General features: G+C 53.1%; 1 protein-coding gene across 1 annotated transcript in view; it reads left to right on the top strand.

Annotated features, from left to right (window-relative positions):
• Nucleotides 1–15585, top strand: part of SLIT3 (slit guidance ligand 3) — a 594031-nt gene that overhangs the window by 497504 nt on the left and 80942 nt on the right. The window contains exons 13-14 of the mRNA XM_026510940.4: nt 6581–6724; nt 7910–8073. Of these exons, the coding sequence (XP_026366725.3) occupies nt 6581–6724; nt 7910–8073 (308 nt within the window). The remainder of the gene's footprint in view (nt 1–6580; nt 6725–7909; nt 8074–15585) is intronic.

The following is a 15585-nucleotide window of genomic DNA, read 5'->3' as shown; positions in this document are numbered from 1 at the left end:
AAGTCTGGCGTCATGCCATGCTTGGTCATCGAGTGAATGGTTCACCCCTCTTAAAGGACCGATTAGCAAGCAGGAGGCAAGAGAAAGGTGAATGACCACCCTAGTAGCTGTTGAGGGAGAGAAGGAGCAAGCCTGGTCCCACTAGGTGAGGCCTTTGACCTCCCGAGAGTAGGTGATGGCTTCCCTGTCTGGTCTCTCAGAGTCTCCACTTCCCTCTGCTTGCACCCAGTTCCTAGAGTCCTCCTGTGTCTGTGGACTCCAAGGAGGTCCTGTTGCTCAGACAGGCCACCTGATGGCATCGCTGCATTTGCAGTTTCCCTTGCACCGGGAATCACCATGACAACCCACAGCTCTGACCAGCGGTGCGGCCATTATCAGGAGAGAAGGGAAGAGTCCCCTTTGTCCTTAGTGGGGCCTGGAAGGGCTCCTCCCATCTCCTCTCATGAGCTCTTAGCCTGACCTGGCCCAGAGCAAGACCGGGCAGGGTTAGAGTTTCTTGACCTCAAGGCACCAGGCGTCACCAGGCTCCTCACCACGTCTGGCTGCAGCAGCTTCCTGAAGGTCAAAGTAAATCCCCACATCATATGGTAAGGGTGAGAGCATAATGTTTGTTCTAAGTGAGAGAGTAGTCCTGATTACACTTAGTGGATAAAGAAACTCAGGGTGATAGAAGGTTACTTCTAGAGAAATTAAAAAAAAAAAAGGAGGGAGAGATTCATGAGGGAGGTTTGACTCTATACCCTGCTGCTTAATCAGGGGTCCAAAGTTTCGCCCCAAATTGGTGTCCTCACTGATAGTTTATGCTAACGTGTAGTGGGGGTAAATACTTCCAGGGAGAGAACTCCTCTGAGGAGGAGCCGTAGAAAGGGTTATGCCAGGCACTTGTCGGTACCACCCTCCCCTACTCGGATCTGCGTCTGCGTGTTGGCGAAACGGAAACTGACCCCGCAGCCTTGAGTCAGGGAAAGGAGGCTCCACGAAGCACCCCCTGTGGCAGGAGCCTGGGCCATCTTCCTGTTCCACGGTCTTTCCTGCAAACGCTTCGCTGACTTCCAGAAAGGGGGTCACTGTACTCTTCCTTGGCACCAGTTTTCTGAGAAAACCTTGTACTGGAGTTTGGAACATGTTTGTGGCCTTTCCCGACAACCACCAGCAAAGTAGCAGGAGTACCGTAACCGTGGTCTTCCACAGACCCATGGCAGGTGTGGAGAAGATAAATACCACCCAGAATGTTAGCTCCGGGCCACTCAACCAGCACGTGAGCTGCCAGAGTTGCCACGGTGATTTTAATGTAATTTATCATTAAGCCCGACTCCAGATGTTTGTGTTTTTCCAAACTTTGCAGCAAAGGCCTGTGAGCTCCATGGTACTCTTCGCTGAGGCGATGTGGGCAAGGACAGCAGCTAAAAATGGGGTCTCGGTGGCCTTCTGCCCCATTGGCCTCTTTAGGGAAACTGGGTGTGGTGGGTCCTCTTCACCGATCGGGGTGGACCTCATCTCCCTCCTATGGTTCTTCTCCCTGTGTTGAGAGCAGCTGGGGCTTCCGTGGCCAGGCCGGGTCCCCTAGCAGAAGGACTTGGGTTCACATGGGCCCTCCTGAGCGCAGACTCAGGGAATTTAACCCATCTCTTCCCCCTGCACCCCGACCCAAGGTCCAGCTCGGGGGTTCTCAGTGGCTTGTTTCCTGCCTTGCCTTTTCTGAAGGCCACAGCTCTGGAAAGGATGCTCTTTTAGCAGCATCGTTATGTTGGTTAGTCAGTGGGCTGAGTGCTAATACCACTTGACACGGAACATATGTGGAAGCCGAACGTGCTCCGAGAAGAGGGGTGGCAGAGTGCCTCGTAGGGCTCACACTTGGAAATAAATGTGGAAGGTGCGCTCCCACTCCCACACGCGCCATTCTCCTTAATCTCCTCTGCAGGCAGTATGGCTCTTTTTGTTTTGTTTTATTGTAAGCTCGTGGGAGTGGCTTCAGAGAACTTACTGCCTAATTCCTCCTGCAAGCATTAGGCGATTCCCCAGGTCCCTCAGTGTGGGCATCAGGGTGGCATCGGGGGTGGGAGCAAAGTCTTGGGGCTTAGGTAGCATGGATCCACTTCTCCACCTACACTTCCTAGCTGTGCAAGTTTGGGCACTGGTACTTAAGCCTTCTCTGTCCCAGGGGTGTCATCTGTCATACGGCGATGGCACTTATCCTGCAGGCTGTGGGGAAATTAATGAGTTAGTGTTTGTAAGGGGTTTGGTGGGTACCTGGCCATACATCGTGCTTGTTACCTGTGAGATCATGTGGCCCTGCTGTTCGTCTGGCCTGACCATCTCGGCCCCCCTCTTCTTTTGCTCATAAGACCTCTGAGGCCTTTTGGGAGGTGGGTCTGGAAGCAGGTGGGTCTGGGAGGAGGTGGCCCCAAAAGATGGATGGATATGCTTCGGGGGAGATATTTATGAGCACAATATGCCCCCAGCCCCTGACTCACTGGATCCAGCAGACCAAGCTGGGTTGTAGTTAGGATGCCAAAGTTTGGAGTTTGAATAGCAGGCAGCCTCTTGAATGAGGCAAGCTGGAGCACCCCGCCTTGCATGAGGGATGCTGCAGTCCTTGCTTCATCGCTGTCCCCTGATCTGCCCAGGGCAGACTGAGAGTTCAGGGCAGCCATGCATACCAGGTCCCAAATCAGCATGTGGTCAGGGATCACCGAGGGTGGAAACCTGCTTTGTACATGTGCGAGCCCCTCAGGAAGAACGTGCCACTTCGTACCACAGGCAGTGTCGTGAGCATCCCCGAGAGCATCCCGTCTCTGACATCTGGCGCCACATCCTTCCTAAGAGTTGGCATGATTCCTGATACCTCTACACAACCAAGAGGCAAGCGGTCTTCCAGACCTAACCAGACCTCTGTCCGCCAGGTGCATTTCAAAGCCAGCAAAAAGAGCCACTCCCGGGGACAAGGAACGCCCTCCACCGGGCACGGAAAAGAGAGTATGGATTTTATGTGGTGGAAAGAGTTGAAGTCTGAAGTCAGGCTCGTGCTTCACCTACCAATGGATGACCTTGGTCAGATCCGTCACCACGCTGACCCTCGGTCTCCTCACCGGCAAAATGAGGACAATCTTAGTGCCGCTCGGAGGGTGAAAGGAAATGCTGTGTGGGAAGTGCTTCAGAAAATGCTGGGCGCAGGGCCGCCCAGAGCTGTGGTCTCGAGATGACGCTGCGTGATTAGTATCACCTCACGCAGCAGCTACACGGCTGCTTCTCAGAGGGGGATGACACGGGATGGGACAGATGGAGCCCCTTTGAAGGAGAAAGAGGGAGAATCCATCCCTCCAGTGAAATACCTGGAAGTCCTGTCTTAGGACTTCTTAGGGAAGTGCCGAACCCCATTCCAAATAGCTGCTTCCTCTCTCTTTGCTCTGTCACAGCGTGTTGTTTTAATTCCCCTGCCACTCTTGTCCACGTACCAGGTAGCTCGGGGGTCCTCCCGTGGAAGGCAGATGGAGGCGAGTAGCTGCCAACCTTCCTCCCGAAGGAGAGAGGACAGAAGGACAGGCTGTTAGATCTTGCTGGTGCTAGGGATCAGGGAGGCTGTCCTCGGCATCTAAATCTGGATAAGCAGGTTAATTTTATCTCTCCCTGCACCTACGTGTCTTGCCTTAGGGGGCCAAGCATCCTGGGAGAGAACGAGTGACCAGGAGACCGTGCCCTTCTGCGTTTCCGTCACTCCCTGCCCCACGCGCCGCGTCTCATGCTGTCTTTGCCTAGTAATTCCACCAGCCTGGCTTGTTTTGATGCCTTCCGTCTTTGCGATAACATCCCATGCTAAGACATCTAGAAGCAGTAGGGAACAAGAAAGCATTTGGGTCAGAAAAAGAAGGCTCAGTAGTTCCCGTGAGTGAGGAGGGCTGCCAGAGTAGCGGGCAGTTCGGATACCCTTTCAAGGCAGGTCGGAGTCACCACAGCTGTCTCCCTGGGGGCCTCCTCTTTGTCCAGGGTCCAGCATTCTCCAGGGCAGCAGCTGGGCTCGTTAATCTGCACTATGGTCTCAAAATTGAGTGCCCACTCAGGAGAAGTGGGTGAATAAACTGGTGAAAGGCACAATAGGGAATAGTGAGGACTGTGACAAAAGGGTGCATAGGTCCTATCTGAAGGGGACAGCCACTCCATAGCTGCCTCTGGTGGGTGCAGCATTGCTAGAGTTTCTAAGTTTTTTTTCCAAGGGAAAATAGAAATCTGGTGTGTGTGTGTGTGTGAGAGAGAGAGAGAGGGAGAGAGAGAGAGAGGTTTCCTGGTTTTAAAACACTGGGAGGGTAAATAAACAGATTTGCATGTGGGGTGTTGCAATATCTTATAGGGAGGATTCTATCCTCAGGCCATCAGACCTCTGACTTGCTCTCTTTCCTGAATTGTTCAGTATTTCCTAGCAAAGTGATGCCCTCAGAAGGCCCCGAAGATCAGATTTTGGAAAAATCATTCACCACGTGCTTTATTTTTCTTTGTAAATAAGCAAACCAAACACGTATGTGTAACATGTCCATTTCCGCCCCATGGGTGCTTGGCCCTGCTGGGTCCCTCCAGCTTTTCTCCATGGTGTCCTCCTTGGAAAGTGACCTTGACTAAAATGTAATATACAAAGCACAGGAAACTCTTGGGGAAATGCCACCAAGGGGACACACAGATGGGCAGGGTTTATACGGCATTCATAAAGAAGAAAGTACACCCTCCAGAGACCCCAGTTCTTTTAACTACCTTCAGCATGCCCCCTGGAAACACGTGTGACCTTGACCAAGCCACCACACTCTCAGCCTTCGTTTTCTCACCTAAACGTGGGAGGCTGGCCCTGCCCATCTGCCCAGGTTACCGTGGGAACGATGGGATGCCAGAAAAGCACTTTGGAAACAAGAAAAGTATTCTAGCAACGGGAGCTTCCCTCCAGGAGGACATCTGTGTGAACCCTTGGGACTCTGCCCATCATTAGCCAGATTAAACAGGCAGTTCTTCCTCTTGTCACTGCCGCAGCTGCCTGCCTACACACAGGCTGCAGGGGGCCCGCTGGGAGGACGGGCCTGCAGCAAGGGAGAGGTGGCACAGATGACGGGACTCCCGTGGGCGGCCTCACCGTCACCAGCTCAAGCCCCCCAGGCTCTGGCGTCGAGGCTCCAGAGGCAAGCCAGCCCGTGACGAGTCTCCTGGGCCATTCCCCCATGGGAGAAGCTCTGAGCCAGCCTCGAAAGTAGAAATTTTAAAAATTTAAGAATTTTACTAGTTAGTTTAGTTCTCCCCGTTCCCTCTTTAATTAAAAAGGAAATGAGAACTGATTTTACACTAGTTAAGAGGATACAATTAGTCGGTCTAGCATCATAAAGGAAATTCTTAGGACTCAGGGTTTGCTTGGCTGGCTAGCCTCATTCTGGAGAACTCTCCTATAACCCTCGTGGCATCACCTGTGCTGGACCAGAGTTTTCCCAGAAAGGCAACCTCCTTTGGTGCTTGTTTTCTTTTGTTTGTTTGTTTGTAGGTTTGTTTGTTTTGGTGGAGGGAGGGGTCTGAAGATCTAAAGCCGGGGCAGATGGGTGCCACCCTAGAGGAGTGTGGTCTCCTGGAGTGGGTATGGGGTTGGGTGTATTTCTTAATAAAGGCTCATGCTGAGCACTAAGAAGGAAGGAAATAGATGTCATTTGTGCCATCAGAGCCTGCAGTCATCACAGGTGTGAGGCAAACGATAAACAGCAACGAACATCCTAGAACCACAAACGGAGAAAAGTGCTGCAAAGACGATAAACTGAGGCCATGGGAGACAGTGTTGGGGGTCTGGGGGGCCTACCGTAGATGAAGGGATCAGGGCAGGCCTCTCTGAGGAGGTGACATTTGCACTGAGATGCAGAGGAGGGCAAGGAACCACCTGATGAAAGGGGGGTAAAGAACGTGTTTAAAGGACCTGGGCCAAAACACTTATGGGAGTGATTAAGGAACAAAAGTATCGTGAGTGGGGATACGTGGGTGAGAGGGAAAGGAGCAGAGGTCAGGTCACATGAGGTTCCATCCATGTGCATGCACACGTGCAAGTGTGCACATCAGAGAGAGAATGTGCCTGTCGTGCACACCTGCTTACCCGTGAGTGTATTTCTCTGGGAGATTGCATGACCTGTGACCTTCCTCAGATTTCCGCGGGACCTGTGGTTCAAAAGAGCTCTAAGGAGTTTTTGGAGTCAAAATTGCCCTTAGTCCATCAACAAAAGCTTTAGCACAATTGTGCCTGGTGGTTTTTTGCATTTCCCGGAAGCTCTGCATTCTAAAGCAGAAAGTGAAACGCGGGGGGCGTTTCCAGCCTTCCCCTGGAGGGCGCGGGCACCGGGAAGGCTCGGGCGATCTCAGCGCGGGGCGCAGCGGCTGCGCTCACCGCGTACAAGTGCCCAGACGTGTGTGGAGTTTCAGGGGCCACAGGGCTGCAAGAGACACACACGCTCAGCAGCAGGAGCCGTGGCTATAAGGAGAGCGTGGTGCTCTGCTGCCTGACCCGGCAGGCGCAGCCCTTGCTCGGCGGGGAATTAGCCGATGGGTGAGTCACTGGCCTCTCTCCTGCTTGCAGCCTCCTCAATGCCAACAAGATCAACTGCCTGCGCGTGAACACGTTTCAGGACCTGCAGAACCTCAATCTGCTTTCCCTGTATGACAACAAGCTGCAGACCATCAGCAAGGGACTCTTTGCGCCCCTGCAGGCCATCCAGACCCTGTGAGTACACCCCTCAGTGCCAGCGCGTGTCCAGACCCAGAGACCTCCCCGAAGGCAGGCAGAGTGAGCATGTCCACGAGGTCTAGAGCCCGCAGGGAGGACGGTCGAAGAAGAGTGGTTCCAGCTCACCTCCACCGAGCACTCCCGCGGTGCTCCACGCCTCATTGAGGCCTATCCCTGTATTCAGACCTTTAGGCCTCACAGCAACCCTATGAGCTCAGCGCTGTTATGATCCCTCATTTCTATGTGAGGAAACCAGCGCACAGAGAGGTTAAGTAACTTATTCAGAGTTGCACAGCTAGTAAGAAGCAGGATTAGAACAGGCAGTGTTGCAGCTCACCTGCTCTCTTAACCACGGCGGGCAGACTTCTGAGCCGGCTCTGTCTCTGCTGATAACCCAGTCCTGCCCACCCACACCCCCCATCACCCTGCAAAACCAAACCTCTGGTACAGGCCCTGAGTTTTTCAGCTCCGTCTTCAGGGAGCACTTCCTCACTCCCAAGCACTGCAGATGTTCGTAAGTAACTCCATTAGATACAAGACATCTGAGAACAGATCTCAGCCCAGCCCGGGCCTGACCATGAACCTGGGGCTTCTGGACACCTTCTATGTCACCTGGCACTCACTGCCCCTGTAGCCAGAGGCAGGTGCCAATACAGAGTTAAGAACAGCCACTCTATGTTGAACAGCGACCACGTGCTGAGCACCATCTTGGCACTGTGAAGAGTCTTCTCATGAGCCAGGGGAAGCCAGACCCATGGTGCTGCCCTGGTGACGATGAGAGCAGCAGTACCCGCTACCCTGTGTGGAGCACTCGCCATGTGCCAGTCACCATACCGGCTGCTTTATGTGCCTGGCATTACCAAGCTCGGAGAGATCCGATCCAGGCTGCTGTCAGCACAAACCCTGGGCCTGCCACTTACTCGGCCCATCGGAACTGGTGTGGGTCAGAGTCGAGATCCCTGGTGGGTCCTGCCCCAAGTCAGAAGAGCAGGAAGATGGCTCCCCGTCGCCGCCCCGGCCAGCTGCCAGCTACACCTGTGACCCTCTCTGGCCGACAGCAGGCCTCAGCCCCCACCACCCCCGCATCCTGCCTGATGAGGGGGGGGGGCCCAGCGCCAGGCAAGGTGGTGGTGGAGAGCGGCACCACGGGTCACTCCTGATCAATTGTCATCCCTCTCACAGCCACTTAGCCCAAAACCCATTTGTGTGTGACTGCCACTTGAAGTGGCTGGCCGACTACCTGCAGGACAATCCCATCGAGACGAGCGGGGCCCGCTGCAGCAGCCCACGCCGGCTGGCCAACAAGCGCATCGGCCAGGTCAAGAGCAAGAAGTTCCGCTGCTCAGGTAATCAGGTTATGGGGCTGGGCCCCACCTCCCAACTCAGAGTACAGCAGCCCCAGAGAGGCCAGTAATCCAATCTGGAGGACAGCAAGCACTCTAATGGCTCCTAGGGAGCATCTTTGCAAATTAAATTGGGGAAATTCAGTTAGTCCTGCAGAAAACCAATTACCTTATGGATTTAAAATAAAACACACACACACAATAAAAGCATGGGGGGGTGCACAATTTCAGGAAGACAGAACCCAGGTGGCAGCCTATCTCCAGGGCGAGCTGGAAGCTGGGGGAGGGGCAGCCTTTGCCCATGTGCCTTTTAGAGGCCACGATTTATTTTCTTTTAGTTCCCGAAGTGTGCTCCCCAAGTGGCAGATAGGGAAATAAATATGTCCCAGGCCAGGCTGCAGGCAGCACGTCATCTTGGGGGCCTCCCATCCCCTCTAAGACCGCCTTTGGTACAGCCCTTAGACCAGAGTTTGTTACAGATTTCGCAGACGTTCTTACTAGCTGACTCCGCCCCCTGCCTGGTGCATTCTGCTTATGGAGAGGACAGCAAAGACTGTGCTCAGTAGGAAAGCAAAGCCTTGCCCTCCAGGTTCCAAGCTCTCTCCGGAACCCGTCCTCCCTACTGCACCAGGGGTGAACGGCAGGGGAGTTCTCGGTTCATCTGGTACAGAGAAGTAGCCGTCCTTGACCCAACAGCTAGAGGAACAGGCAGTTAAAAATGGCGATCATTTGTGTCATTTCCTGCTGGAAAAATTACCACGCTGCGTTGTGCTCCCAATGGTGAGAGATTGATAGTATGATGTGCTGAGATGGGTTGGCACCAACCCTCACAATCTGTGTGTCAGCGAGAACCCTTCTTCTCTCCTGCCCAAGAGCGTCTTATATAAGCGAGTTCTCCCGGGGAGAGTGACAGCATGGGCCCTGATCGCCAGGAGAAGACCAGCAGACAGACTTCTGCCTCTTTCATGTTGTTCTTGGCTTCTGAGTCAGATCCTTGAGTCCATGTCTCCAGAAGGGTAGACTTTAGCTATTTGCTTTTTCAGTAGAAACTAATACCTTGAGAGGGCTTGGAGGTACCACAGGGACTTTGTGGCAAAATGAGGCATTGGTCTCAATTTATCTTCGCAGAATAACAATGTCAATTACAAGAGCAGTTTCTGGCCACTCTGAACTCTGTGCTGAGTGCCTCTAGCTTGATTTGGTTCCTCCGCTAGTCCTCTGAGATCAGCGGGAGGGGTCCCCATTCTGCAGCTGAGGAAGCCAGGGGCTTGGAGGTAAAAGGGCAGCCCACGGTCACAGCAAGCAGGTGGTGGGGGCAGGACCAGACCCCAGGTCTGGTTCACTCCTTGACACCGCACAGCATGTAGGAGAGAAGGAACATTTGGGAAAGCAGTCCAACTGCTTGGGTGACTCTCTTGCAGTCTCAAGGCCAACCCCTACTCCCTGCAATTCCTTCCTTAAGTTCCTTCTTGGGGTTGGCTGCATCTCTGGAAGGAAAACCCGCTCCCAGCCCAGAGGTTTCGCCTGAAGCATGACTGACCTCCCCCAGCGCCTTTCTCAGAACGCACACCTCTTATCCCCTCTGCCCCCTCTGTTCCTCTCCAAGTCTGTCCAGGGCTGAGTTCATTAGCTCTGACAAGCACTTGTACCCTAGAAGAGTGGCATTAAGACGCAGAGGAGGATGGGGTGCCACATACTGACCCCAGCCCCTTGGTCCTCTGTCATGATCTCAAGGCTCCAGGTTGATGCCAAGACTTTGGGGGACAGAGCAGGAGTGGAATCAGCCCAGGGTCCCAGGACCGGCATCTCTCAGGGACTGAATCTTGGCAAGTGCCTAGGAATGACTGCAGGCTGGGACTAGGGGTGGCAAGGTGGAGGTGCAGACAGAACTAAGTAGAGAAAAAATAGCAAGCCGACCTAACAGTAACGCATCATTCTCTTGCTCTGCCCCTACCTGCCTACCTTTGCATGGGAGGGATCCTGGCTGCTTTTCCCATGGAGGGCAGGAGTGGTTGAAAATTGTAAAAACAAACAGAAGTGCAGGGTTCTTGGATTGACCCTGTCTAATAGATAATTTTTCTTAATCTATACTAAACAGATTATTCCTATAAAGGTAGAGAACGTCAGAGCTGATGCCTGACATAGAACATTCTATATGCTATTATTTCATGTAGGAGGAGGGGTAGAGAGAGCTACTGGAGAGCATCAAAGGCTTTGACTGTGACAGACACTGGGGCCCAGACCTGCCTTGGCTTTAGGGGATACGAAGCCATAGGTCTAAAGCTCTGTGTTTCCAGGAAGCTCCAGAAGAAGGAGGGGCAGGTGACACATACTGGAGTTGACAGATAATAACTCTGCGTTTTGCTTTCCCCTAAAAGCACCCCCATTGCAAAGACAGCTGATGTAATTAGAAGCCAATTTGAGGGCTGCTCCTGCAATGCGTAAAGCCCCTCCTTAGGCAGGGCGTCTGGCTCCCAGCTGCCCTGTGTCTGCCTCTATCAGCTGCATCCGCCGCCCTGGGCAGCAAGATCGGCTTAGAGGTGAATGCTACCCTCTGGGGTCATCTGACCATTGGATTAAGTCCCCCTGAAAAGGCACCGTCTGGCTGCCTGAGACCCCAAGCCCATCCCCAAGGGAGCACTTGGCAGTTGGAAGATGCTGCCTGTCTTCCATCACACCCCCTCCCTTTATGCATGGAGATCTGTCAGCAAGAAGAAATTCATAGGGAAAAGTACAGAAGGTGGTGACACAGTACGTACAAAGATGGCAAGACCCTGCTCAGGGCGTCAGAGTCAGAGACCTCAGAGATCGCCCAGTCCCTGCTAGAGATGAAGAAATCGAGGCCCGCACAGCAGAAAAGTATTGTCTGAGGTTAGAGAATAGTATTTTCAGGACGAGATCTGAAACCCGGGACTTCCGATGTACTGTGAAGATTTTCTCCCTTGTCCCTCCACTTCTTTTTGTTGAGGGAAATCAAAGAGAAGGTTTCAAGGCTTAGAGGCAGGGTCATGAAAGGGATGGGTTTTCCCTGCTCCGATCAGACCGGAACGTGCAGTCCCCAAACCAGAGTGTTACAGAGCCCTGCGTGCCTGGGCCCAGGGTCGAGCCCAGGTTACAGTGACCACCTCTAGCCGCTCAGATGGGAGGGCTTTGAGAGAGGTCAGATCTGCAGCTGTGACGTGACCTTGACTAACTGGCCAACCATTGCAGACAACCTATGTATGCACTGGCGAGATGCTGTGACCATCTTGTCCCAAAACACACTGTAGAGGAACAGCGAATCCGTCCCTCCTATCAGAGGGCAAGAGTAGGGAGGATCCCAGTCACCTGGCCCTGACTCTGGCCTCTCGAAGATGTACACATCTCCTCCCAGTAGCTCGGGAGGAAGTTCATGAAAACAGCTCCTGATCTATCGCAGATAGGGATCTAGAGACTGGGCGCCCTCACCTAGGCCCGCGGTACCCAGAAAGAGTTGGTTGTTGGTCCCTCCACCCACTGCCATGATTCACGGCCATGGAGGAGATCTAGAAATCAGGAAGGACCCTAGACTCTGGTGTCTTCCCCCTTTCCTTCCTTCTCTTAGTCTGAAAGAGGCCACTCATCATGGTGGGAACTGGTCGCCTCCTCTGTGAAAGTCCGTGTTCGCAGACAGTTGTGATTGTAGGTTCCCCAGTCCCAAACCCAGGGCCCCATCGGCTTTCCCATCTTTCTCCCTGGCTAAGGTCATGTATTTTCTTTTGATGCCATAACCCCCTCCACGATACTTCGAGTCATCTTGGATGAATGTGTGTCAGCCGAGGGTTTCTGGGCACCGGGAAGGACACTGAGGAGACTCCTGAGTTGTGGGATATCAAAGGCGCTTTTCCTAGAGAAGAGCACTGCAGCTCTGTTAGCCCACCGGAAGCTGTGGCTTGTGTCTTCATTTAAGAGGCTGGGAGATCAGACTGCTATAGATCGGCCCTGCTGTGGGCACAGGCAGGTTGCAGAGCATGCGGAAGAGGCTTCTGCGAAGTTTGGTGTCTTGGCAGCTCGATGGTATGACTGAGTGGGATTTAGAGGTTCGTGCAGGCCTGTGATGTGACCAGAGACCGCTGCAGTCGTAATTCCCTTGGGAAGGCTCCATTGCGCCCTAATACTCCTGCGTCGGGGTATCTAACAGTCTCCCACCCGGTCTTCTCCCCCTCTCCTATCTCCCCTGGGATGGGGTACAGGGCGGTGGGGCTCCTGTCTTCGGAAGTGTTCCTGTGGAACCCTGCTCCTGGTACTAATCACGCTCAGTGGGGGCCTGCTCCGGCTTCCGCTTCTCCACGCTGCTTCCTCTGAGCGCTCCTGTCCTCTCTCTGACGCTGCTTCCTGACCTTGACTCTGACCAGTCACCGCGGGGCTTTCCTTTGTGCTTGATCTAACCATGTGGTGGAACGATGGAAACGGAACATGGTTCTGTCAAGCACCGCGGAAAGCACCGCGCTCTCCTGCAGCATGGCCCGCCACCACCGCCACCACCGCTGGACACCTCTTCTCTGCTCTGGAGCACCGCAGCCCACCACCTGCCAGACCCACCTCCCCGGTCTAGCCTCACAAAGGCTGTGGGGGCGTGGGGGGGGGAGTCTCGAGGGGTTCCCAGAGCACCTCCACCTTCCGGTAGCAGATATGGGCTGCAGTGGGTATGGAGAAGCACACTGGGGACACGCTAAGATCTATATCCACATTTCCTACCCCAGATGGAGTCGTCATCCCCCAGATCTACACTGGATGCCAGCCGAGGGGTAAGGTAGCTAGGTCAAAGCTCTTCTGTTCAGAGAGAACGGGTACACTGATGGCATATGCCCCATCGTTTCATGGCAGGGTCCCAGTGCAAGGTCATTTTCCCAAGTGGTAGTTAACACAAAGGTCATAGTGTTTGTGACCCACTCCCTACCCACCATCTTTACCGGAAGCCTTGGGGATGAATGTGAGCATGAGAATGGGGGAAAGTGCCTTGAGCCTGAGACTTTGGATTTAACCTGCGGCTCTTTCTGAACCCAACCCCCACTCCTCATAAGTACGTTGGCCCTAGCCCCCCCCCCCAACCTCCTGTGTAGCCTAAAGTCCAGTCCGTGTCCTTTACCTTCCAAGAAGAGTTAACATGGTGGCTTAGGTGCTGGGCTCCTCACGCGGTGCTCGCTCAGTGCCCCGTGAGGGCTGTGCAGAAACCAGCTGTCTCTGATAATAAAAAAGGGATCTAGGCATCTCCCATTCTGTTTGTTTCTTGGTAAATCCTAGGCCCAGTGTCACTAGAAGATTGTTTTTGGTTCATGCCATGGAGTCTGTGTCTCTCGTCCCAGATGAGAGAGACCCATGGTGGGAACCAAACCCTGGCCTCTCCCATGGTGATGTATGACACTCACTGTCTCCTCTCCCTCAGGTCACCCCTCAGAGCCAGGGCCCAGCCGTTGCTGAGTAACAAAGAGTCCTGTTTGCCTCTCTGGATGCTTTCACCATATACTGCTTACTATAGGTCAGGCATTGAACTATTTCCATCATTACCTTCTTTAATTTTTAGAACGACCTTATAAGGCCCATTTCACAGATGAGGATATCAAGTCAGAGAGGTTAACTAACTTGTCCAGGGTCAGATGGCTGCTCTCTCCACCTCTAATACTCAGCCTTCCCAGCTATCAACAGACCCGTTGCCTTGAATTATAAGATGGAAAAGAATGATAGGGTTGACTTGAATTGACAGGGAGTAGGAAAAAAAAAAATTTACCACTCCCTTTCAAGCCTGCTTCTGTTAATAGAAAAAAACTTGAGTAAGCAAGCGAGCATGCAGCACCTTTTAAATGGCTCCTCCCTCCAGCATGGATATACCAAGATGAGTCTGGTACAGAACAAATCCTCGAGCCTGGAGCAATCCCCTATCCTGAACAGGGAGGGCATCTGAGTGCTCAGCGCTGCCCCCACCAGGCCAGGGGCTGGGCCTCTGGAGTGGGTCCACGATGGCACCTTCCTGGGCACCTCCCTAGTTCTGCAGTGGCAGGCTTGTGACCAGGCAGTGCCCAGCCACAGGCCAGGGGCCTTTCCCTCTGCTTTCAGGCAGGTGGCTTCATTCTTAATAGACTCTGATGGGGATAGCTTTAGTTTCCGAGGACAGCTGTCTGCCCAACTGATCACCAAACGCCTAGTAAAACAGTTGACATTTTCCAGCCACTGGTGTCTAATCCCCCAGCCTTTGCCCATGAGTGGATAACTGCGTGCCTAGCAATGTTCTCTGGATTCCATTCATTACTTACGACCCTTTGCTGGTCCATGTGACTCTCTCTTCAAGCTGATGAACTTCCCCCCCCCCCACCCCAGTTCCTCTTTCTGCTCCTTTCCTCCTTTCATCCCACCCATGTTAGGAATAGTGGAGGCAGAAGAGGAGAGTTCTGGACACGTGCACTGGCAGGGCCATGGGCATCAAATAACAATGAATCTGTGACTTTGATTCAACAAACGGGTTGGCCAAAGAATGACGCAAATCCAGACTGCTAATGACAGGAGCCATCCTGGGCCCAGCCCTGGCCCCTGCAGCCAGCCCATCCAAAGAATGGGAGCTGTGACTCCCTACCTGCCCCAATCCCATGACCATCCAAATGTTAAAGATGTTCTCTTCTGGAAAGTGGCCATAGGGCAGGGATTCGTAATAAAATCGCGTTGCTGTGGATTTCCACCCCCTGGTCTATTAAAGCTTCTCTGTGATCGTGTACCAAGTGTCGTCGTTCTGAGCTGCCCACAAAAAGGGAGGAGGGTTACAGGGGCAGGAGCGGCGAGGTGCCAGATGACATCAGCTCTCCCATGACCCGCTTCAGCCCTCGTTTTGTTTTATGGCCCTTCTTCAAGTCCTCCGAGATCTCCACTGTCTGAAGTAGGAGAAGAAGGCCCCAAAGAGAAGAAGCAGTGGCCTATACAGTTACTCCCCTCCTACTAAGTATTTCTGGCAGTGACAAATATGCACTGAGATTGAAATTGACTTTTAAAGCTCTGGAAAAGTTAAAAATACTTTTGGGTAGTTATGAGCATTAGGCATAACAAATGGCTCCGAGAAACCCTGGGTAGTTTCGGTAATGAAATATGAAGTGCTGGGGGTGGCATTTCAGGCTGGCTCTGACCGGGGAAGGAACTCTTTGGGTTCTGTGCGAACGCTGTTATTAACATTTCTGGCTCCCACTCCTATAAAATATCACACTCCGACCCCCTCGTTATTACAAACCAGGGCAATAACAAAAACAGCAGGGGGGGAATGCGGGAAAGAACAGATTAGTCCATCGAATCTAATTGCAAAATCATTTCATTAAAATGGGTCAGCAGTTCCATCGCAGAGGTCCACCAGCTATAATCTAACTATACTACAGAGAGCGATTCCTGCTAACTACAGACGCTCTCACCTTGATTAAAATGAAAACGCATTTAATCGGTGGCAGTCCCCGGCCACAGCCCGGCTGGTGTAATCATCTTCAGGCTCATGGTGTTCAAGAGCAAAGCGTGCTCCCTCCTGTC

The sequence above is a fragment of the Ursus arctos genome, unplaced genomic scaffold (genome assembly GCF_023065955.2).
Source record: "Ursus arctos isolate Adak ecotype North America unplaced genomic scaffold, UrsArc2.0 scaffold_15, whole genome shotgun sequence".
Classification (NCBI taxonomy): Eukaryota; Metazoa; Chordata; class Mammalia; order Carnivora; family Ursidae; genus Ursus; species Ursus arctos.
Note: the sequence above shows the minus strand (reverse complement) of the source record. Positions and strands in the feature narration are given on the sequence as shown.